The sequence below is a fragment of the Megascapheus bottae genome, chromosome 2 (genome assembly GCF_031878675.1).
Source record: "Megascapheus bottae isolate mThoBot1 chromosome 2, mThoBot2.hap1, whole genome shotgun sequence".
NCBI classification, from domain to species: domain Eukaryota; kingdom Metazoa; phylum Chordata; class Mammalia; order Rodentia; family Geomyidae; genus Megascapheus; species Megascapheus bottae.
In genome coordinates this window covers 96,583,119-96,606,220 of record NC_143510.1, presented here as the reverse complement: position 1 = coordinate 96,606,220, position 23,102 = coordinate 96,583,119, and the positions used below count along the sequence as shown (strand labels likewise).

Sequence of the window (23,102 nt, the reverse complement as noted above, 5' to 3'; positions counted from 1 at the left end):
GAGAGGTAGGGTTAGAGTTTGGGATTACCGGTAGGCTCCACTGTGCTGGTTCTGGCTAGTCTTTTAAAGTCTTCCATGCGTATGTTTTTACTGCTTTGTTTTTTATAGTGCTTAGAATGAAGTTTCTCAAAGTATTGGCGAGGTTTGCTGTCAATGTATTGAGAACAGGTTTTGTGCCAGCTCTGCCTCCCTCTTGAAGCGGTTCCTGGTCTCCACATGAGAGAAGGAGCTGTCTCCTCAGGGCTGAGCTGCTTGTGATTTCAGCTTGTGCTTGCCGGCCCAGCCTGTGTACAGGTAGAACTCCACAGGAAGAAGGACATGTTTGAAGTGCAGCTTTTTATTTATTTATTTTTTGCCAGTCCTGGGGCTTAACCTTAGGGCCTGGACACTGTCCCTGAGCGTCTTTTGCTCAAGGCTAGCACTCTTGAGCCACAGAGTTTCATGCATGCTAGGCAAGCACTCTACCACTAAGGCACATTCCCGGCCCTTTGTTCTTTTTAGATGCTTGATTTGACAAATAGTTTGTGGATGAAATCTTCAAACAGGTGGCGATGCTGAACTTCCAGCATGAGCGATCGTAGAAACTGTTTGCCGCGTCTCAGATTGAGAAAAAGCATGAACACAACTAGTCTTGCTAAAAGTTTCCTTGATGCCTTTCACTGTACTTTTCCAAAGCTAAACTTTGAGTTTTTCCATGTTTTAGATTAAATAGGATTGCGAATCAGGTGGCCATTCAGCGGAAGAAGCAGTTTGTGGAGCGAGTGCACAGCTACTGGCTACTCAAAAGGCTGTCTAGGAATGGCGCCCCCCTGCTGCGGCGGCTCCAATCCAGCCTGCAGTCCCAGAGAAACTCGCAGCAGGTACGTGCCCACGACCCACTTGACTCCACATATCTCCCGTTTTCCAGAGCAGTCCTGGCTGCAGCCCCCAGGGCAGACATACCCGGGCCAGGCTGGCCTGGCGCTGAACGCTGAGATGTGGGGAGTGTAGGCCTAGAATGTCTTGGGGGCTGTGTCGTTCTTCCTTCTCTTACTTTGCATACACAGATGTAGTTCCACCTGGGCCCAGTGCTCTGCCAGCTCCAGGTAGAGAGTGGAAGAAGGGAGGCCCACAGCATGTTGAGCTCAGGGATGTTCAGGGTAGAGATGACGGGACGGAGGCCTGGCCTGGCAGCAACTGGTGCCTGAGGAGGCACTTACTGAGGGTCTTCCTCGACCACAGCAAAGGTGTGGAGTGAGTCAAGAGGGGCGAGGACCTGAGAGAGGGAACCTGAGTGTTATTCAGAGGAATACACCTAAGCGAGCTGTGAGCGACAGAGAGGGTAGTATGGGTTATGGAGTCATCTGGTGGTGTAAGACAGTTCTGAGACGATTCATTTTGAAAGTAAAGAAGTGTCTTCTGTGAGGTCACAAAATAAACTGTTCACTCCTTGTTAAGGAAGGACTGCCTCATGAGCAGGTCGATATTTCAATGGGCTCTGCTTTGAGCTGAGAGGCCAGAGGCCTTGGCAGAACCTTAGATTGTCATGTTTATTGCAGTCCAGGCACAGAGTAGAATTGCTTGATCTGCGGTGAAACTTTGGTGTGACTTTGTAGACTCCTTAGGTCCCCGTGCTGTGGAATGAGCTCTGTGTTTTGTGAGCTACCAGGGGTGAGAACAGGCTGCTGTTCCTGCCACAGTGGTGCCGTCAGAAGAGTGGTGTTGCTGGGTCTGCATAGGACCAGTCTCCTAGGTCCTGGGAGCTTATGGTGTGTGTCTGTCGGGGGTGGGGCGGCGGCGCTGAACTGGGCCTGGATGCTGTCCCTGAGCTCTTCAGCTCATGGCTACCACCCTACCCCTGGAGCCACAGCACCACTTCTGGTTTTCTGGTGGTTAATTGGAGATAAGAGTCTCACTGACTTTATTTAGTGCCCAGGCTGGCTTTGAACCTCGATTCTCAGATCTCACTCTCCTAAGTAGCTGGGATTACAGGTGTGAGCCATCACACCTAGCATGTGTGTGGTTCTGATCTGGTTTGTGGAGTCCTTAATTCTGTATGAGCTCCCATGCTTGTGGCCCTTCCTTTTTTGCCTTTTTTTTTGTGGGATACCTTTGTCTTTCTGGAGCCCACCTCTCACCTTGTAGAGTTGAGCCTTCATGTCTCAGCCATGTTTCCCACGCCGTCACATTGTGTGATGCTGCCGTCTGTCTCTCTACACCCTTTACTTCTTTTTTTTTTTTTTGCCAGTCCTGGGCTTGAGCTCAGAGCCTGAGCACTGTCCTTGGACTTTCTCAAGAGCTCTACCACTTGAGCCTCAGCACCACTTCCGGCTTTTTTCTATGTATGTGGTACCGAGGAATCGAACCCGGCTCTTCATGCATGCTAGGCAAGCACTTTAACCACTAGGCCAAACTCCCGGCCCACCCTTTTCTTCTTATAGCCCAGTGACGAGGCTCACACACTCAGAGGAGGTGGCCTTGGGGCCAGACAGGCAGGAACCAAGGTAGCCCATGGCAAACATGGTGTTTGCCTCTGTGATGGTGGAGACATGAGGGGAGAGGGCTGTGTGAGGAAGTGGAAGATCCAGAACTTGGGTTTTATTTTGGTTTGGAGATGCTTCTCCATATAGACCAGGGTGAACCACAGAGGGGGTCTATAGGAGTGGATGCTGACCCAGCTGTGGGGGACACCCAGCTGTGATGGATGTCCTCTACTCTCTTCAGATACACAAGGACTCAGACCCGTCTGGGGCCCTGTAGTCTGTGGTATCTGGGCCAAGGCGAGGCCTGGGCAAGATGTAGCTAGAAGGAGGGGGTTGGCTCCTCATCCCACAAGAGCTGTGAGCAGAAGCTGCTGGGCCGCCTCCATGCAACCCACTTCCTGCTATTGTCTGTGCTAGGTTTTTGTAGCACCGTTCTGTTCTGCAGAGTGGATCAGGCTGCACCAGGTGGTCGGGTGAGGTCAGGGTCTTTACCACCCATCCTGAGATGGACAGCCATGGAGCTGGGATTGGGGGGGGGTCACCTCCACATCCTTCCTGCTAAGCCCCAAAGATGTTGAACTGTGTTGTCAGAATGGCAGAGCCGTGCGCTTCCTGTGTATGTTGAGCTGTGAGGTAGGGTGGCAGAGCCGTGTGCTTCCTGTATACCTTGCTTTTGGCAGGTGCTCCCTTCTCAGCTCCCAGAAGTCAAAATGGGACCCCACAGTGCCCTCAGCCCCTGACTCCTATCCCTTCATCCTGGTATCCTCACATGGGCTCTAGTGAGACCAGGGCCCTGGGCCCAGCCAGGACAGGCCTGAGGAACCTGCGGCTCCAGCATGTTGGGACCCTGGAGTCAAGACCGTGTGGGCCTCTGAGGCCACAGCAGGAAGAGCCTCTGTGCTTGACTGACAGCAAGTATTTGTTCGTTTTCTCAGAGAGAAAATGATGAAGAGATGAAAGCTGCCAAGGAGAAGCTGAAGTACTGGCAGCGGTTACGGCATGACCTCGAGCGTGCACGGCTCCTGATTGAACTGCTGCGGAAACGGGAAAAGCTCAAGCGAGAGCAGGTGAGTGCTGTCTCCGGAACCTCCTGTGGGCATGTAGGACTTGGCTGACCTCACGGGATACAGGGAGACACGCACCTGCTGCTCCCAAGTAGTAGCTCTGGGCCACAGCCCTGCCGTCCCTCCGCACCCTCGTTGGTGCTTCAGTGAGGCCCCCTGGACTCAGGGACCTTGAGGTGGGCAGCATGGTCTCCGTCTTGATAGGAGTGTCGGTGCTTGGAGGAGGGCTGGCACACGGCTGCTTGGCAGTGGTGGTGGAAGGGCAGCTTCTGTGCTGGGAGGTCCTGTCAAGACAGGTGATGTGTACCCTCGTTGCCAGGTGAAGGTGGAGCAGACGGCCATGGAGCTCCGGCTCACCCCACTCACTGTGCTGCTTCGCTCAGTCCTGCAGCAGCTGCAGGAGAAAGACCCTGCCAAGATCTTCGCCCAGCCCGTGAGTCTGAAGGAGGTGTGTGTCACAGGGGCTGCCTTTCTCTTGAGGAGGACTTGATTGGTAAAACATACGTAGCTATGGAAGGTCCCGGGCTGAGTCTGCTCAGGCTGTCAGCCCTTGGCAGCACTGGCTCAGCCACTGGCCTACAAATGTGCTTTTTGTGGGAGTGAGGAGCATTGGACTGGGGTGGGGGGACGGGGAGGGTGGAGGGCGCACATGAGGCATGTGGAGTCCCTTGGCACATGACAGGGCAGATAGAGCGTTCTTCTCATCTGCTCCCTCAACCCTGCCCCAGTCCTGGGCTTGAGATCCACTGTCCTTGGACTTTCTCAAGGCTAGACCTCTACCACCTGAGCCTCAGCACCACTTTTGACTTTTGTTCTATGTATGTGGTATGGAGGAATCCAACCCAGGTTTTCATGCATGCAAGGCAAGCACTCGACCACTAGGCCAAACTCCCAGCCCTCATCTGCTTTTTGTCTGCTGCCTGCAGCCCGTCTGCCAGCATTAATAATTTTGTATTGCTGATGTTTTAAATATCCAAATGACCCTGGAAACAAAAAAGGTTCCCCTAGTCAGGTGCTGGTGGCTCATGCCTGTAATCCTAGCAACTCAAGAGGCTGAGATGATGTGAAGATTGTGGTTCAAAGCCAGCCCAGCTAGGAAACTGTGTGTGGGACCTTTTTTTTTTTTTTAATGGTGGTCCTGGGCCTTGAACTCAGGGCCTGAGCACTGTACACTGTCCTTGGGCTTTCTCATGGCTAAAACTCTACCACTTGAGCCACAGTACCACTTCCAGCTTTTTTTAATGTATATGGTGATGAAGAATTGAACCCGTCTCGTGCATGCTAGGCAAGCTCTGTACCACTAGGCCAAACTTCTGTCCCCTGTGAGACTCTACTTCTACTTAAGAAGTTAGAAGTAGAGCTGTGGCTCAAGTGTTAGAGCACCAGGTGTGAGCAAAAAAGCCCAGGGACACTGCCTAGGGCCTGACTTCAAGCCCCAGGGCCAGCACAGCACACACACAGAAGGGTTTCCCACCCACTCCTAAAAGGAATGTAGTCAGGCTCGATGCAGGGATTGAGTTTTGGTTTTCTCACTGGCTTTGTGTTGCCACCTGTTAGCCACACGAAGTGTGTGTGTGTGATTAATTATGTAAATAGCATAGCATAGAATAAGTTGAGAATCATGTTTTAAGTTTATAAATGATTATTTTCCTTTCTAAAACCAGGTACCAGATTATCTGGATCACATTAAACATCCCATGGACTTTGCCACAATGAGGAAACGGTTAGAAGCTCAAGGGTATAAAAACCTCCATGCATTTGAGGAGGATTTTAATCTCATTGTAGATAACTGTATGAAGTACAATGCCAAGGACACGGTGTTTTATAGAGCCGCAGTGAGGCTGCGAGATCAGGGAGGTGTTGTTCTGAGGCAGGCCCGGCGAGCAGTGGACAGCATTGGCTTGGAAGAGACCTCCGGAATGCACCTACCTGAGCGGCCCGTGGCGGCCCCTCGGCGGCCGTTCTCCTGGGAAGATGGTAAGAATGGGCACTGGGTCCGGGAGGGGTGTGATGGTGGAGGTGGCTTTCCTGGCAGACTGTACAGAGTGCTGCTTAGGCCTGCGTTCTGCATCGGCAACACCCAAGATCTTCTGGTGGTTGTTAGTCTGCCATCTGGTGGGTTGTGCACTTTGCAAGTCTCACCACCACATTTCAGGAGCCGACTCTGAGTCGGGGTGGTCAGTGGAGCCCAGGTCTACATGGTGTAGACTTGGGGAGTCAGGATTTGTGTTTGGGCTGGTTCCCAAGGATCTGTTGCGGCAAGAAGGCAGTTGTGTTCCAGTTTAACAAAAGCAAGAACTCTCATTGCCGTTGCTGCCAGTCCAGGGACTGGATGCTCTCCCTGAGTTTTGTTTTGTTTTTTGCACAAGGCTAGCGCTTTACCCCTTGAGCCACAGCATCATGTTTGGTGTTTTGGTGGTTAATTGGTGATAATAATAACCATAGGCTTTTCTGTCTGGGCTGGCCTTGAACTGTGATCCTCAGACTTCCGCCTCTTGAATAGTAAGAATTATGGGCGTGAGCACCAGAGCCTGGTTGTTTTTGCTTTTAACTCTCACTTTGCTGCTGGCCTCCTTGTGGTTCAGGATGGGCCCTCGGAGTGGCACATCCTCAGCCCTGTAGACCCACGTGTGTGCTGCCGCTCATCAGTCTCTGCCTCAGATTCTTGGGGAACCTCACTGGCTCTTGCTTATCAAGCTCACGTGAGCATTTGCTGAAGATATGGATGTTCTAGAGGGTTGGAGACACCTCAGAATTATTAACACAACTCAGCCTTTCTCACAGCACTACAGACGTGAGACATGAATGTCCAGCTTCTAAACATTTTTGGGTTTTTTTCCAGATACAAATATATGTGTTTCTTTGTTGTTGTTTTGTATTTTTTTTTTTTTTAAACTCTGATTTCAAGGGTAATATTTTTTTCCCCTTCTGGTCGTGGCTTGAACTCCGGGCCTGGGTGTTGTCCCTGAGCTCTTCAGCTGAAGGCTACTTTAGCCCTACCCCTTCAGCCACAGTGCCACTTCAGTTTTTAAGTGATTAATTGGAGATAAGAGTCTCCTGGACTCTAGTGCTCAAGCTGGCTTTGAATCACCATCCTCAGATTTCAGCCTCCTTGAATAGTTAGGATTACAGGCGTGAGCCACCACGTCTGGTGGGTAATAAGTTTTCTTGCAGAAAAATTGGAAAGTAAAGACCCAAAGGTGATATTTCTGTAAGCCGAGGTAGAGCTTGTTGGGTCAGAGTCACCATTTCCTAAAATGTTACTCAGAAGTCCTGGGTTGAACTCAGTCCTTGTCACAGAACTAGTTGGCTTACCCTTTCCTGTCTGTGCTGGATCCTTATCCTTGCCCCCAGGCTGTGACTGTCCCTGGATGGTGCTGGCTGCCTAAGAAATGGGTACCACCCCAAACCCTCCTCTCCCCGCAACTGCTGGGAAGCCTCAATCCCATAGATTCTGTTTATCCCTGCAATCTCTAGGGCCTTTCTCTGGCCATAAGATCCTCTAGGACAGGGCTTGGAGAGCTCTAGGCACTATTGCCTTTGAGAAAAAAGACATGGGTAATAAGTTTCTATGTCAGGCTTTCAATAGAATGAAGTATCCCTGTTCTTATCTTCTTCAGTGGTGGTAGTGGTGGTGGTGGGAAGAACAGTTGCACCACAGTGTCCTCACAGAGGGTCCCCCGGGCCCCAGTGTCCTCACGGAGGGTCCCTGGACACTGTCCTCATGGAGCGTTCCCCGGGCCCCAGTGTCCTCACGGAGGGTCCCTGGACACTGTCCTCACGGAGGGTCCCCCGGGCCCCAGTGTCCTCACAGAGGGTCCCTGGACACTCTCCTCACGGAGGGTCCCCCGGGGTCCAGTGTCCTCATGGAGGGTCCCCCGGGCCCCAGTGTCCTGACGGAGGGTCCCTGGACATTGTCCTCACGGAGGGTCCCCTGGGTCCAGTGTCCTCACGGAGGGTCCCCCGGGCCCCAGTGTCCTCCGGAGGGTCCCTGGACACCGTCCTCATGGAGGGTTCCCCGGGCCCCAGTGTCCTCAGGGAGGGTCCCTGGACACTGTCCTCACGGAGGGTCCCCCGGGTCCAGTGTCCTCATGGAGGGTCCCCCGGGCTCCAGTGTCCTCATGGAGGGTTCCCCAGGCCCCAGTGTCCCCATGGAGGGTCCCTGGACACTGTCCTCACGGAGGGTCCCCCGGGCCCCAGTGTCCTCACGGAGGGTCCCTGGACACTGTCCTCACGGAGGGTCCCCCGGGCCCCAGTGTCCTCACGGAGGGTCCCTGGACACTCTCCTCACGGAGGGTCCCCCGGGGTCCAGTGTCCTCACGGAGGGTCCCCCGGGCCCCAGTGTCCTCACGGAGGGTCCCTGGACACTGTCCTCACGGAGGGACCCCTGGATCCAGTGTCCTCACGGAGGGTCCCCCGGGCCCCAGTGTCCTCCGGAGGGTCCCTGGACACCGTCCTCATGGAGGGTTCCCCGGGCCCCAGTGTCCTCAGGGAGGGTCCCTGGACACTGTCCTCACGGAGGGTCCCCCGGGTCCAGTGTCCTCATGGAGGGTCCCCCGGGCTCCAGTGTCCCCACAGAGGGTCCCTGGACACTGTCCTCACGGAGAGTTTCCCGGGCCCCAGTGTCCTCAGGGAGGCGCCCTGGACGCTGTCCTCACAGAGGGTCCCCCGGGCCCCAGTGTCCTCACGGAGGGCCCATGGGGCACTGTGATGATGTAGCTGCTTGGTTCTCTCATTAAATGGAAACAGGCAGCACTGGGCACCGATGGCTCACGCCTCTTATCCTAGCTCCTCGGGAGTCTGAGGTCTGAGAATTGCCCTTCAAAGCCAGCCTGGGCAGAAAAGTACACAGGCACTAATTTCCAAGTGGAGCAGTGGCTTAATTGGCAACGCACTAGCCTTGGGCACTAATGCTCAAGGTCAGTGCTCAGGCCTTGAGTTCAAGCTCTAGCCTGGACCAGCATCAAAACAAATAAAAACTAGGAACATGGGGCTAGAGGTGTGACTCAAGTGGTAGAGCACAGGAGGCAGGCCCTTAGTTCAAATCCTAGTGCTGTTGCCAACATACACACACACACACACACGCACACGCACACGACATTACAAGGCAGTTTTCATTGAGTGTCCAAATAACAAGATCTTGGCTCATGTGAACGCATTTGTGGTGTTGTCTGCAAGGCTTTATTCAAGTCGTGGTGTGGATGCAAACCTTGAGTCAGCCTGTGATGAGTGATTTGGTCAGTTCCAAACACTCTGACATTTTTACACAGATGAGTGCTTTGATTGGATGTCTGGAGTATGCTGGGCTAGCCCTGGCTACTGAACAGATCTGCTTTGTGTTCTGATTGGTTCTCAGTCTTACCCCTTAATTTTTTTTATTTGTTAGTCCTGAGACTTGAACACTGGGCTTGGGCATTGTCTTTGAGCTCTTCAGCTCAAGACTAGTGTTCTGCCGCTTGAGCCACAGTGCCACTTCTGGTTTTCTGGTAGTTAATTGGAGATAAGAGTCTCACAGACTTTTTGTGCCTGGGCTGGCTTTTGAACCTCCATCCTCAGATCTCAGCCTCCTGAGTAGCTAGAATTAGAGGCACGAGACATTGGATCTAGCTCCTGATCTTACCTTAAGATATCTCTAAAATGTTTTCTTTTCTTGATCATCTCTTCTTTTGGAACTTTCTTATTCCTTTCTTTCCTTTTTATTTTTTTTCTCTAGTCCTGGGACTTGACTCAAGGCCTGGACACTTCTTGGGCTTTCTCAGGGCTAGAGATCTACACCATAACCACAGTACCACTTCCAGCTTTTTTTCTGTGTGTATGGTACCGAGGAATCAAATCTAGGGCTTCATGCACGATAGGCAAACACTCTACCACTAGGCCACGCTCCAGGCCCTTTTTTGGAACTTTTGTAGTTAAATGTGCTTGAAATTCATATTCATTTACAAACTTTAGAGTTGGTATTAATGAAAAGCACATAGTGATTTATGTGTGAGGACTTTGCTGGAATGAATTGTTGTTATACAGCAGGTTAGATTTAACATTTTTATACTGTCACTTGTGTTGACCGAGCTGGCACAGTCCATCTTGTATGTGTGGGCTGGTAGAACATACACATCTCCGGTGGTTTTTCAGTGTCCTACACAGAATGAGTTGTCTGTCCAGGAGGCCACACTTGTCCCCTGGATTGGCCTCTGCTGTGGCTGTACTTTCTCCCTATACTGGGTGGGCAGGGTGGAATTGTTCAGTAGCATCCTGGATTCTGTGGCTGGGCCCCCTGTGGGTTCAGAACACAGGTGGAGGGTGGCTCCTCAGATGCCCCTGCTGCCAAGGGTAGTTTAAAGAACAGGGGGCCAATGTGTTATTGTTCTCATCGGATGACTGATGGTGACTGTCTTTGATTCAGTGGACAGATTGCTGGACCCGGCCAACAGGGCCCACTTGAGCCTGGAGGAGCAGCTGAGAGAGCTGTTGGATAAGCTGGACCTCACCTGCTCCATGAAGTCCAGTGGCTCACGGAGTAAACGGGCAAAGCTGCTCAAAAAAGAAATTGCTCTCCTGCGGAACAAGTTGAGCCAGCAGCACAGCCCCCCGCCCGTGGGGCACAGTCCTGGCAGCCTTGAAGAGGATGCTGCTCCACTGGGGCCAGACACAGGCGAGGACGGTAAGCATAGTGCGGCAGGAGGGCTGGGCCCATGGCGGGGCTCGCTAGCCAGCCTTACATGATGTGCTTACAGCCAGCACTGATTTTATAGGGTCTGAATTCCCTTAGCTCTGATGGCTGGTAGTAGCTATAGCATCAGGATTTTGTTTACTTTGGAAATGGCATTACAGTTTGTGGTGTCTATCTGGACTGTGTTTTAGCACTTACTTGAGCCTGAAAGCCTACTTCAGAAAAGTGAAGGATAACGTAGTAAGAGAAAGGCAGTTTAAAAAATTAGTTTTCTAGGGCTGGGAATGGGGCCTAGTGGTAGAGTGCTCCCTTGGCATGCACAAAGCCTTGGGTTCGGATTCCTTGGTACCACATATTCAGAAAAAGCCAGAAGTGGCGCTGTGGCTCCAGTGGCAGAGCACTAGCCTTGAGCAAAACGTTTTTTGTGTCCAGCCATTTAGGTGCTAAGTGACCAGACACAACTTTTGAGAGGGCTTTTTTAGAAAAAACTCAGCACTGACATGGTCCCCAGCCTCCTGTCTGAAGTCACCGGCTCCTTTGGAAGGTGACCCCCAGTGGATTCCCTCATCCTAATTGTCTTGAAAACATCTGGGAAATAGCAGTAACGCCCCAGCAGGAATGGCTTAATGCTGGCCAGAGGAAGTACAGGAGACGAGATCAGGCTGTCAGTGGGAGAGCTGGTGGAATTGGGACCAACAGAAAGGGAGCATGACATCCAGTATGTGTGTGTTGGGTGGGAAACCACCTTATGTGCCCCGCCACCCTGTCCTTTTCTGTTCACTGTCACCACATTTCAGTTCCATGAAGTATGGAGGGAAAATTCAGACCTCCTCCTGTCGTTGTTGGCAGTTTGCCTATATCCTCCCTGAGTTTCTTGTCTGGAGCGTACAAGTAGAATAAGAAGAGACTACAGTGAGACAGACATCATTGCTTTTTAATGTATGTGGCCATCTGAGGTCAGTGGGCATGACTCTGCCTTGCTCTCTATATATACTGCCATGGCACCTGCATCCCATGCACACGTGCCAAGCTTTCCCCTTCTCCACAAATGGACACTTTGCAGTCTCCTGTCCCCATTGTGAGGGTACCACTTGAGTTCTGTTGGTTAGGTAATCAAAAGAAAACAGGAAGAGCACCACCGAGAATTCCTGGCTTCAGAAAGACTTGGAACTTCTGGTGTGTCTAGTAGAACATTGGTCCATACCCTGTTTCCCTGCAAGTGTGTCTTGTGGGCTATGACAGGTTTAATTGGTCCACCCAGCTCAGGATTCCTTTTTTGGGGGTGCCAATCCTGGACTTGAGCTCAGGGCCTGAGCCCTGTCCTTGGGCTTTCTCAAGGCTGGAGCTTACTACTTGAGCCATAGCACCACTTGCTGTTTTTTTGTTTTGTTTTCCTATGTATGTGGTACTGAGGAATTGAACCCAGGTCTTTATGCATGGTAGGCAAGCACTCTACCACTGGGCCAGACTCCAGCCAGGGGTCCCTTTTCAGTGTGTGACTCTTCTTAGAAAGCCTTTGTCACCAGCACTTGGCATCCCTCTTCTTTTGTGGAGTCCTATACTTTGCTTTTTTTGTTTTTTTGTTGGTTATAGGACATGAACTCTGGGCCTGGGTGCTGTTTCTGAGCTCTTCAGGTCAAGGCTATTGCTCTACCACTTGAGCCACAGCACCACTTCTGGTCTTCTGGTGGTTAATTGAGATAAGAATCTCAGACTTCTGTGCCCTGGCTGGCTTTGAATCTTGACCCTCAGATCTCAGCCTCCTGAGAAGCTGGGATGACAGATGTGAGGCAGTGCACCCGCTGGTCCTGTGCTTTCCGAACCTTTTGAGGTTGACAGCCAGCCAAACCTACTCAGTCTAGTCTACTGCTTCCATTGTGCCTGGTGGACTGCAGATTGTGTCATCACCTGCTTTCCACAGCTGCCATTCATAGGACTGTTTGTCCTGAAACTGACGTGAGAGGAGAGTTTGTCCACAGGCTGGCTCCCCTGAAGGCAGACGAGCTCGCTTTCAAGAGCATCCTCCTGGAGTTTTGCCCTTCCCCTGCCAGCTGTCCACTGCCTCCTGTGTTCTTCCTCGTAGGCTCCTCTGTAGATCTGAGGACTCTGTCTTCCACTAGGATACCCATGGGAGGTCATGCTCACCACTTAACAGTACTCCCATCACTCTGAAGAAAGCAAGCGCAGAGCTTTCAGAGAGGTACCTAGAGTAGTGGAAAATCTTTACATCTGTGTCTAAACAATCAGACTCCAGAAAAGGGCATTTTTCCTTCTAGTGAGTGGAAGGTGAGGGGGAAAGGAGTAGCATGGCAGTCTGTCTAGGCACAGCCAGGTGTGGAGGTGGGGAGCACAGCCATCCCTGGAGACAGAGGAAGTACGACAGAACGAGTATGGAAACAAGCTCAGGCAAGATCAGAACTTTTAGTCTGGCATGTTTTTCTAAGTTCTGAATATTAAGATGTCAGTCTTCTTGATGGTTTCTTGTTGAAAGGACATTGACATGTAATTTAAAATACAATATGTTTGCATTTGAAGACATTTCAGAATAGCCTTTGGATGATGGAAGGTCATGATCGGGATGCCCCAGTGGGGTCTGGCTCTCGCTGGCTGTTTGTCTGGAGACCTCTGCCTTGCCTTTGTGGTTGTGGAGTCGAGTTGGGATGTGGAGTGGCTGGACATCTTAGGTCTTAGGCACAGCCAGGCTTCAGAAGACTGGAGGCAAAGCAGTGATGTTGTTGGCTTCTGGAAGAACAAGGAGTTCACAAAGTGTGATGAATGAAGATGGCCCCTTGCCTGTGAGTGACATTGTGAGGTGTGCCTCTCCTGGGTGTCAGCATAGTGGCGGGGCGCACTCTGTGTGTGTGCCCAAAGGACTTGTAACCCAGCATACGGTGCACACTGGGCAGCTTTGTTCTGGAGGGTGGCAGAGAAAAGGAAGCAGGCATGACGCTGCGAACACTGCAGTTGTCAGCCATGGGTTGAACTGCCCCTGCACACTGTGCTGCTGTGGCTTTGGTAGATGCATTCGATTGGCTAGTGACGAAGTGTGTAAAATGGTAGACAAAACTGAGGTTTTGGGATCTAGCTGGCCTTGAGTAGAACACCTGTGCATGCAGGTGATGGTGGTTAGTGGTTTTACTGCTGTGTGCATGTAAGCCCTGGCCAGGAGGCCTTGAATGCCATCTTTCATAGTTACCTGAGGCTCTCGGTGGAATCCTTGGAGCTTATTCCAGGTGTTAAGCATAGTTGTTGGTAGCTAGTGAGTTTGAAAAAAGAAATTCTCAGGCTTGTTTCCTATTGTTTGTAAGATTACTGGTGAGGAACAAGGGGGAGGATGATAGCTGGCAGGTGGCACTGCAGCGGGCTGCTGTGGACATTTGGCCTGGCATTGCGGTTTCTCATTTTATGGTGAGGAGACAGGCTGTAGTCAGAGGTTGATTTGAGTGGCTTATGCGGGTCCTATGGCTGATGGAGGTTTTATACCTGGCCTCAGCACAGCGTTTCTTCCAGGGCCCTCCTCTGTCTGCCTGGAAAGCTCCCAGGAGCTTCCCCAGTGACCCATTGGGGGTGGCTGGGGCCCCGGGCTCCTGCTCAGAGCTGACCAAGAAGGGAGACTGTGGGTGAGCATGTGTGTCACCTAGTGTAGTGTGTGTGCGCGCATGTCTGTCACCTGATTGTGTGTGTGTGTGTGTGTGTGTGTGTGGTGAGCATGTCTGTCACCTGGTGCAGTGGGTAGTCTGTGAACTGCCTGTTGTAGGGTAGGATGACTTCTCGCTTCTTGGGCGGGTGGGGATGGTTCTGAGTTGAGGTAGAGGTGGGCCTGCAGTGCCTGCTTAGTCATGAAGAAGGCCCGCAGGAGGTCCCTTTCAGTGCCATTTCAGCTGGCCATGGCTGAATTGACCACAGGAGTTGCAGTAAGTACCCCAGGATAAGATCAGAATGAGAGTCGGATACATTAGGAACGGAGGCAGAAGTCAGACTGAGGTGTGCTTTGCCAATCATGGGACCCAGCTCTGTGCTCCCAGCCCCAGCCTGGGATACCAGCCGGCCTCAGCTTGCTGTCTTCATGTGTGTGTACCAGGGACGTGTTATGCAGTGACCACAGAGCCCTCCTCAAGCCTGCCCCACCTGCTCCCTACTCCTGGGTGCTTCACAGATACTTAAGGGTCTTAACAGTAGATGCAGGTAAATTGGTCAGCCCCTAACAAGCCAGCAATTGAGGATTTAACATCTCCATACCATAAAAATGATCTTCAGATGCAAATAATTTAGCCTTGTGGCTTGAGGTTATGCATCAGAGAGGCTCATATCACTTGGATTAAGATCTTAAAAAACAGGCTTTTGTTGAGGTTGCTCCTTTCCCTTGGTGGTGATGAGAATCACCTGTAACAAGCCAGCTCCAACCCAGTGCACTTTCCTTTCCTTTTTTTTTTTTTTTTTTGTTTTGTTTTGTTTTGTTTGTTCTTTTTGTTTTTTTGCCAGTCTTGAGCTTGAGCTCAGGGCCTGAGCGCTGTGTCCTTGGATTTTCTCAAGGCTAGAGCTCTACCACTTGAGCCACAGCACCACTTCCGGTTTTTTCTATGCATGTGGTACCAAGAAATTGAGCCTGGGTCTTTGTATATCTTAGGCAAGCACTCTACCACTAGGCCAAACTCCTGGCCCTGCACTTTCCTTTGTTGAAAGTCCTAGACAGAGCTGTGTGTCAGTGGCTTATACCTACAGTCCTAGCTACAATGGAGGAGGAGTCTGAGATCCTAGGATCTCCAGTTTGGTGTTGGCTTCCAGTGGTGCTTTGTTGTCTGGAGGTAGTTAGGTCTTACCGGGCACAGTACTAAAACCTTTGCCCTGAGCTAACTGAATGGTTCAGAGATGTAAGTGAAGCTTGCAAGTTGTCAGTTTTGATTTTTGAAATAACCTTTGGATTTCAAATACTAGCCTGGCATATTTCAAATGTTTGGGAAGTTTGCAGGATTAGTAAGTTAACAACTTAATAAAGTGCATGCTACTTTAGTTGGCTTTATATCATCACACTTCCTGTAGCCAGAATTGGTCTTTCTTGGGAAAGAACCAGGCAGAAGCTTGTGCCGCTGGCCCTTCAGTTTTTGCCTTTAGGGCTGTACCTAAAGTCTCAGCTTCATGTCAGGTTGGTTTAGAAAGTGAAGTCATCTTCCACAGACTGTTAAGCTCCTTATCTAAAAGAAAGCTCTCGTTTCAGTATAGAAAGGCCTGTGGGAGGCTCTTTGGCTTCCTCAGGAAGCTCCCAGCCACACAGCTCTCGCGTGTTTGGCTGCCACTGTGAAAGTCCTCATCGGGCAGTTTAATGTTGGTTTCCTTGTGTTTGCTGCCTCGTGGTGCAGTGCAGAGCACTGTAGGCTGGCATCAGGTCTCTTCAGTTCTTTGTCTCTTGTCTTCCTCAAGGTAAGTGAGTGCTGACTGCAGAAACTGTTGTGAACTCAACTGGTAGATTGAATACTAACGATGTGAAATACTCTTTCACAGATTTTCCAGAAAGTAACTGGGCACCGGGGCCTAGGGCAACAGGCCCTGGTCTTTGCCCAGGGAGATGCACACAGGGTGACCTGCGGCCCCTGGGGCTGCTCACTAGACAATTGGGTGTGATGCTTTTGTTTCCTTAATTGAATTAGTAATTTGGTGGACTTCACATTTATAGTAAGTTTTATATAATAGATTTTATAATCTTCAGTTTTCAAAAATCACTTTATTTATAATTTTTTCAGGAGATAAATCTCCCCCTAAACTTGAACCATCCGATGCATTACCTCTTCCTTCAAACTCGGAGACTAATTCAGAACCACCAACCCTCAAACCAGTAGAACTCAACCCCGAGCAGAGTAAACTATTCAAAAGAGTCACATTTGATAATGAATCACATAGCACTTGCACTCAGAGCGCACTGGTAAGCGGACACCCTCCAGAGCCCACCCTCGCCAGTAGTGGCGATGTGCCGGCGGCAGCGGCGGCCTCCGCGGTGGCGGAGCCATCAAGCGATGTAAACAGACGCACTTCTGTTCTCTTCTGCAAATCGAAAAGTGTAAGCCCCCCAAAGTCTGCCAAGAACACTGAAACCCAGCCAACTTCTCCTCAGCTAGGGACCAAAACCTTTTTGTCTGTAGTCCTTCCGAGGTTGGAGACTCTACTGCAGCCACGGAAAAGGTCGCGGAGCACATGTGGCGCCTCCGAGGCGGAGGAGGAGTCCCCCGGAAAGCGCCTGGACACAGGTAAATGTCAGGAGCGGCTTCCGCGCGCCGACTGCGGCGGAGCGTTTGTTCTGGTAGTGTTCTCTTCATTGCCATGGAAGCAGAAGTAGCAGCGTCGTCGGTCGATTGGGGCTGCTCCACTTCACTCCTTCCCTTCCTTCCCGTTGAGTTTCCCGATGTCGAGAGTGATTTAGGCTGGCTGTGTGGCTCCCAGGGGAGGCTGAGATTGGGATTGTAGTTCAAAGTCAGCTTCAGGCAGAAGAGTTGAGGCCCAGGCTTGCCCCAGTAGAACTTGTGATGTGGTTGGATAGACTGCGTTGAGTGTGGTGTGCGTGCCTGGCTTCACGCTGACCGGCCAGCAGCCATCGCTGCACTCCCTGGCCCTCTGGACGCCTCCTGACGTCCTTGAAAGCCCAGAGGACATCGCTTTCTGAAGACACACAGCAAGCAAGGCCCTGGAGGCTGGGAGGACGCCGACCTTTCCCTGAGGCAACGTGTTGAACATCCACTTGTTTGGCTCCTGTTGTTGCCTCTTAGTATATCTGTACCGTTAACCTGCTCAACAACAACTGGAAGCCTTGCTCGTTTGTGACTGAGCTTCTCTGTAATATAAATGGGTCTCATTTACCAAGACAGTGCCATACATGACAACATCTATGGCGTTTCTGTGAAACCACACTGTGCTGCATTTTTGTAGGAAGCTATCTTGGCTTTCTTGCAGCCTCTGCCCCTAGCTCCTCAGGTGAAAGCCAGGGAATTTTTTGTGTTCCTTCAAGAATTAACAGTTGAGCTAGGTCCCCCGTGGCTCGTGCCTATCATCCTGTTTACTTAAGATTTGACGCCATCCTGGGCAAGACATTCCATGAGGCGCTTATTTCCAATACTAAACTAAAAAATAAAAGAGCTGGAAGTGGCACTGTGGCTCAAGTGGCACAGCACTTGCCTTGAGCAGAAGCTCAGGGACAGAGCCCAATCCCAGAGTTCAAGCCTCAGGACCCCAAGGAGGGGGGTGTGGGGGGGTGGGGGGAGAGGAGAATTATAGTTGACAGGATGCCTGTGTGTCTAGGAGGCTTCTCTTCTGGACAAATTGCTGGTGGGGTTTTTGCCCTTTTGGTTTTGATCCTGGATCAAAGCTTGAGTCCTGTCCTCGGTTCATGTGTTACACCTGGATAGGAAGTGCATTTTCTCCGGCTGCCCTGTGGTTGGGTGCTTGCTCCCTTCCTTGGAGCAGGGAGAACAAGGCCGGGCTGTTTATTTCCCCACATTTTGCTAAATGCTTCCCAAGTTATTGAGCTTGCCAGGTTTGTCTAACAGGTAGGGTTGGGAGGAGGCTGCAGGTGACTGGCTTCCCCTCCCTCTGCTGCGTCTTGGCCTAAAGCATTACGTAGGGGTCTTCAAGCAGAAGTGCATTCAAAAGACAGAATAATTTTTTGTTGCTGCCAAAATAATTTATTTCATAAGTACTGGTGTTTCTTTTGGGGTGTGTGTGTATGTGTGTGTATGTGTAGACATGAGGCTTGAGCCCCAAAGGCCTGGGGATAAATTTAGTTTTAGTTTGAAGATACACTTTTACGAAAACTTACCCGTGTGTTCTTATTCTGATCAATTTATAATGGCATTATTAAACTCTGAAAGTATCTTTTTGTTATTGTTATATGAAGCAGCTTGAATGTTCTGTAGGAGAGTGACATAGTGAACCTGTTTTAGTTTTTGGGGGTTTCTCTTGACTATACTTCAGATAAGACTCTTATACCTTGAAAAGTCCAGTGAGATGAACACAGTGGGCCCTGTGCAGTGCTGGCCTCAGGACCAGGTGCCCATGTCACATTTCCATAGAGCTTGCAGCCAGAGCTGACCGCCACCTTGGCAGTTCCCGTCTGTCGGCAGCACGGACTCTGCTGCCCTCTCTGGGTGCTGTGGAGGCAGGCCCTCTGAACAGCTGGTATCGGAGTCGAGTCATGGCTTCTTCCTGCCCCTAGACAGCCCTGTTAGCTCTGGGCTCTGCTGGAGCCTTTGCCTCCTGTGGGCCTCCAGCACAGAGTGGTTGGAAGGACTTCTCCTCCGTTACTCAGCTCACCAGGATTCCTTGCATAGAGCAATGTGTGCCCCTGTCCGTTCTCACTTCCTGACTGGAGCACTTTATCAGTTTTCAGTGCTCATGGTGTCGTCAGCAGTTGTGCGTGTAATCCCCAGTGTTCCTTTGTTTCTGACTGAAATGGAGATTTCTGCTTTCTTATTCCAGAGTGGCAGTAGATTTCAGTGGACGCGCACTCCTGAGCAGCTGGGGAGCCTTAGTGCTAAGATCTGACCCTCAGGAGTGCGGGGCGGCCGCCACTGCAGCTGCTTGGCCCAGGCGGCTGGCCTGGGCTGAGTGAGCCAGCTCCACCACCGCTGGCCGCGCCTCCACCTGAACCTCTGGTGCTCTGCGCACCTGGATTTCTTGCTTCGAGTTGCAATTCTTCGAAGTCTGAGGACTTGAAGTATTCAGAGCCTTCCCATCTTTTCCAGATTCGTCTATGGGCTGTGGACATTTAGGGAGTTCTTCAGTGTGCTACAAGAGAACAAATTAGATTGAGAGCAGACATGCTCATTCTTGGATGACTCGTCCACACGCCTGCCTTGCTCCCCCCCCACCCCCGTGGGGCTGGGCGTGTGCCGTGTGCTAGGCCTTCTGGAGGCTCCGAGCTCGAGACTTGTGTGGTGCACACCTTTGGATCTGGTCCCCTAGCTTCCTTCCTCTGTGACTGTTCATTTATTTCCAGCAGCAGCAGATCACCAGGCCAGGCCCTGTGCCACTCGCTTTTCCTTTGCTACTCCTGGTAGAGACTCTCGTGCCCTTGTGTGGGTGGGCGAGCCATCCAGTGAGCAAGGTGTCTTCAGAAAAAAGGTGGATCTCTCTCATTCTTTTTTCAGTCACACTAGATGGCCTTTTCGCTGTTTTTCAGGTTCTCACTTACCTACTAATATGCTGGGTAGTTTATTCTTTGGATCCTAATCCTTTTCTCTTACCTCGACTTGGACTGGAGTTCTGCTAAGCAGCCCTTTGGATGCAGAGCGGTTGCTGCCCGCTTGCCTGGCACGTAGTTGTTGTGCACCATGCTGGGATCATCCATTGAGCGTCTTCATAAGCAGACACACAGGAATACCTGCCCCTGGAGGAGAGCTCTGCCCCGGCCAGCAGCACACCCTCCGCTTAGAGCTCAGCAGGGGAGCAGAGCTGCTGCCGCCCTTGCCTTCTGTATGTCTGGTGAGACGTCGCTGGGCCTCAGCCTTCTCTGCAGATAGTTATGAAGGAGGCCAGGAGAACTTGTAGGCTGACCCAACTGTCTGAGTGCCAAGCATTGGCCTGTGATGCCCAGGGGTTCTGGTTTGGGGCAGTTGAGCCTGGCCGTCTGAGGGAACTTTGCACATGGATGGGCCCAGTGTCTCCTTGCTCAATTGTTAGCATCTGTTATTTGCTTTGCTACCTGTGCTTCCTTCTCCCTTCTCTTCCCTTTCCTGCATCCTCTGCCATCATGTGGTGCTAATACCTGCTGCACTGGTGGTACACCGAGTGTCTGCTGGGCCAGTTGCCTGCAGGAGCTCAGCCTAACCTGACTCCCCCTGTGTGGGCATTGGCTACCACAGTTGAGTCTTTAGTCTGTCTCAGCAGAAGCAGGCAGTCATGGGAGTCTTCTTGCTTGCTGTGCTCTTACTGGGTGGTGGAAAGGTACACCAAATAATGCAATGCCTTTGGTCACAGCAGAAGTAAAAAATAGGTTAACAGAAAGCAGTGGGCACTGTCTGCCACTCTGAGGTGCTGGTTGGGACTCAGGTGGTGTGTGAGTGTTCTGTCAGGTTTCGTGTGAGCTGGTGGGGCTGCAGTAGGGCCACCGAGGGCTCGTGTCCTTGTGTGGGCGCGCTTACAGTGTCCCTGTCCTTATCACATCTTGGTGGCCGTGTGGGCTAGGGCTGGGACTGGATGGGAGCTGAGCCCATCCAGTTCCATGGGCTCCAGCTTCCTCACTGCCAGGCCTTGACCTCTGAGTGGACTGTGGGTGGTCTCCTGACCGGCTTGGGCCCTTTCTTCTTAGCCATCTTATGCAGTTCAGGTAGGTTATGGAAAGGCTTGGGCAGAGGGGAGCTCCAGGGACACTGTCATTGTTGAGGTGTTTGGGACCCAGCTGCCTTAAAGCCAGAGCAGGGAATTTCGGTTCTGGTTTGGTCTTGGTGATACTACTGGATACTGCAAGCATGCACCCAGGATTAGTGCATTGGCTCTGTGTAAGAGCCATCTTTTCTTCTTACTAGTTCCCCAAGTACTAGGTTTTTCAGTTGCTCAGATCTGTCCCTTCTGAGCCTGCACAGTTTAGAGGCTCAGACTCTGTGAGCACTTGCTGTTTTGCAAGTACCTAGTAGGTCAGGTACCTGTCTCTGTGTGGATTGTAGGCCTTGGGCTTCTGGTAGAGGTGGTCTTGGGACTAGAGAACCTTTCAGACCTAATGTCCTTGCAGGGTTGATGAGAACAAAGCCATACCCAGTGCTGCGAGAATGCCTTGCACCCTGAGCCTACAGCTGATGCTCCGCACAGGAAGTGGGACACAGGCCATCATGAGGGTGGAGGGAGGGCCTTGGGCCTGGCTCCTGGCTCCTGTATCACAGGTCTGTGGCTTCCAGGGTCCTTTCTATCTAAGTCTGGGCCTTGGATCCTGGATTGTGTTTTCCTCTCAGGACATGTGCAGAGCCAAGAAGTTGTGTGGGATCTGTTGCAGCCATGCAAGCATTCCAGCCCCACTTGAGTTGCAGTGTTCCCTGCAGAGTCCGACCCCATTTCTCTGCCCAGTAGGCCTCTGGGTCTTCCATGGAATGCCCCCTCAGCTTTCCCGCAACCCTTTCCAGTGTGTTTGCATGTCAGTGGCCTATCAGTTCACCTGCAATGTGCCTGCAGTAAAATACTCAGGAAGAGTGGGGGGTGAGACTTTGTCTTCTTTCAGAAGAGTCCTTTTCCTGTTCTGGACCGTTCCTCATTCACCTTGACACCCAACAAGGCACTTGGGTGTATCTGGTGCCATCTTTATGGAGTGGCACTTTTGTGGGCTAGGCTGGCTGTGCCTCTCTCCCAGTTCCTTGTTGTGGTTTCAGTCCCACTACCTGAGGGGCTGGTCCAGGTGGGGAGGTGGGGAGGCTGGGAGGCTGCCTTGCTTGGCCCCGCCTGTCTGCTTGGGCTGCACACAGCTCGTCTCCTCCCCGGAGTCTTGTGTGCCCACCCCTGGGGCTGGGGGACCGAAGGTCTTCCAGGGGACACTGTTGTGGGTCTTCTCTTTGGTTCACTGAGTCAGGCGTCTGGACCTGGCTGGCTTCCGGAATTTCTGGGGGAAGAATGCCTGTCTGTGAGAGACCTCCGGACTTGTCAGCAGACTGTGATCCTGGAGCCATCTCCCCTCTCTTCAGTGACATTCGATAGCTCTTGGCTGGCAGTCCCTTTTCAGACTCAGGTTCATCAGCTTCTGGTACATCTGGTTTGAGTGGGCTGTCTGGCTGCATGGCTTGTGAGGAGTCTAGCCCCCTCTCCTGGCTCCTGCTTCTTCAGTGAGTGGTTGATAGGAAGGTGACAGCATCCCCGCCACGTGCCTGCACAAGCCGGGGGGAGAATGCTTCCGCATAATCTGGCCACTCAAGAAAGTTCTTCATTGACAAGTTAGCTTTTACTTTGAAAATAGGTTTTTGTGGGAAAGGGAGAGTAGAGTGATCGCTTTATTGGGGGTGGTTTTTTTTTTAACTCTCTCCCTCTTAGACCTGAGGTTCAACCCTCCTGATTCTTCAGTAGGGACGTGGTCATTAATTTGTGTGGTTTATTCAACCATTGGGATGCCTTCACACCAGAAAGAGAGCTCAGCTTGGTGTGGGGCCTCCAGGAGCACTCGGTCCCACGTGCTACAGGGCTGGTGATTAGGGGTTGACCTACATTCAAAGGGCCCTCTTTGATTGGTTGTCTGTTTTTCTTTTGCGTGCCTGCATGCTTGTGTGTGGGTGTGTGCCAGTGCCAGGACTGGGGCTTGAATTCGGCGTCTGGCTGTTGGTGAGCTTTATCACTCTTGGGCAGCACTCTGTCCCTTGAGGCTCAGCCCTGATTCCCAGCTTTGGTGGGTGACTCGAGATGAGGACTTACCTGCCCAGGCTTAGAACTGTGACTCTCAAGTCTCAGCCTTTTGAGTACTTAGGGTTATAAGTGTGAGCCCTGGTGTTGAGCTGCTGTTATTGTTCTAATGTATTTAATACGGGTTTTTTTTTTTTTTTTTTTTTTTTTTTAGGTTCTTGTTAATCTTTTGAAACAGTTTTTTTCCTTTGGTGCTTGGGCACAAACTTGAGGTCTCACACACACTGGTCAAGTTTTCTACTACTGAGCAACAGCTCCAAACTTTTTTTTTTTTTCTGCAGGGAATGAGGGGTTGGTTGCCCGTCCTGGAGCTTGAACTCAGGGCCTGGGCACCGTCCCCGTAGCTTCACCTCTGACTTAGTGATGGTTAATTGGAGATGAGTTTCACAGGCTCTCCTGCCCCTGTGCTTTGAACCACAGTCCTCAAATCTCAGCCCCTTGAGTAGCTAGAATGACAGGAAGAAGCCACCAGTGCCCAGCCATAAGCATTCTTCTCAAATGCCTCCTTTCCCGAAGTCCCACAGTGTGACTACATTGGTGGTGGTGGTGGTGGTG

The 23,102-nt window shown here is 51.5% G+C and overlaps 1 protein-coding gene across 10 annotated transcripts in view; it reads left to right on the top strand.

Annotated features, from left to right (window-relative positions):
• Positions 1-23,102, top strand: part of Brd1 (bromodomain containing 1) — a 43,449-nt gene that overhangs the window by 15,047 nt on the left and 5,300 nt on the right. For 2 of the 10 annotated variants that reach the window (XM_090328907.1, XM_090328908.1), the window contains exons 3-8: positions 704-860; positions 3,398-3,529; positions 3,846-3,974; positions 5,191-5,503; positions 9,927-10,184; positions 15,932-16,432. In XM_090328907.1, the coding sequence (XP_090185033.1) occupies positions 704-860; positions 3,398-3,529; positions 3,846-3,974; positions 5,191-5,503; positions 9,927-10,184; positions 15,932-16,432 (1,490 nt within the window). The remainder of the gene's footprint in view (positions 1-703; positions 861-3,397; positions 3,530-3,845; positions 3,975-5,190; positions 5,504-9,926; positions 10,185-15,931; positions 16,433-23,102) is intronic. The other 8 variants (XM_090328912.1, XM_090328911.1, XM_090328910.1 and 5 more) reach the window with 8 other exon arrangements.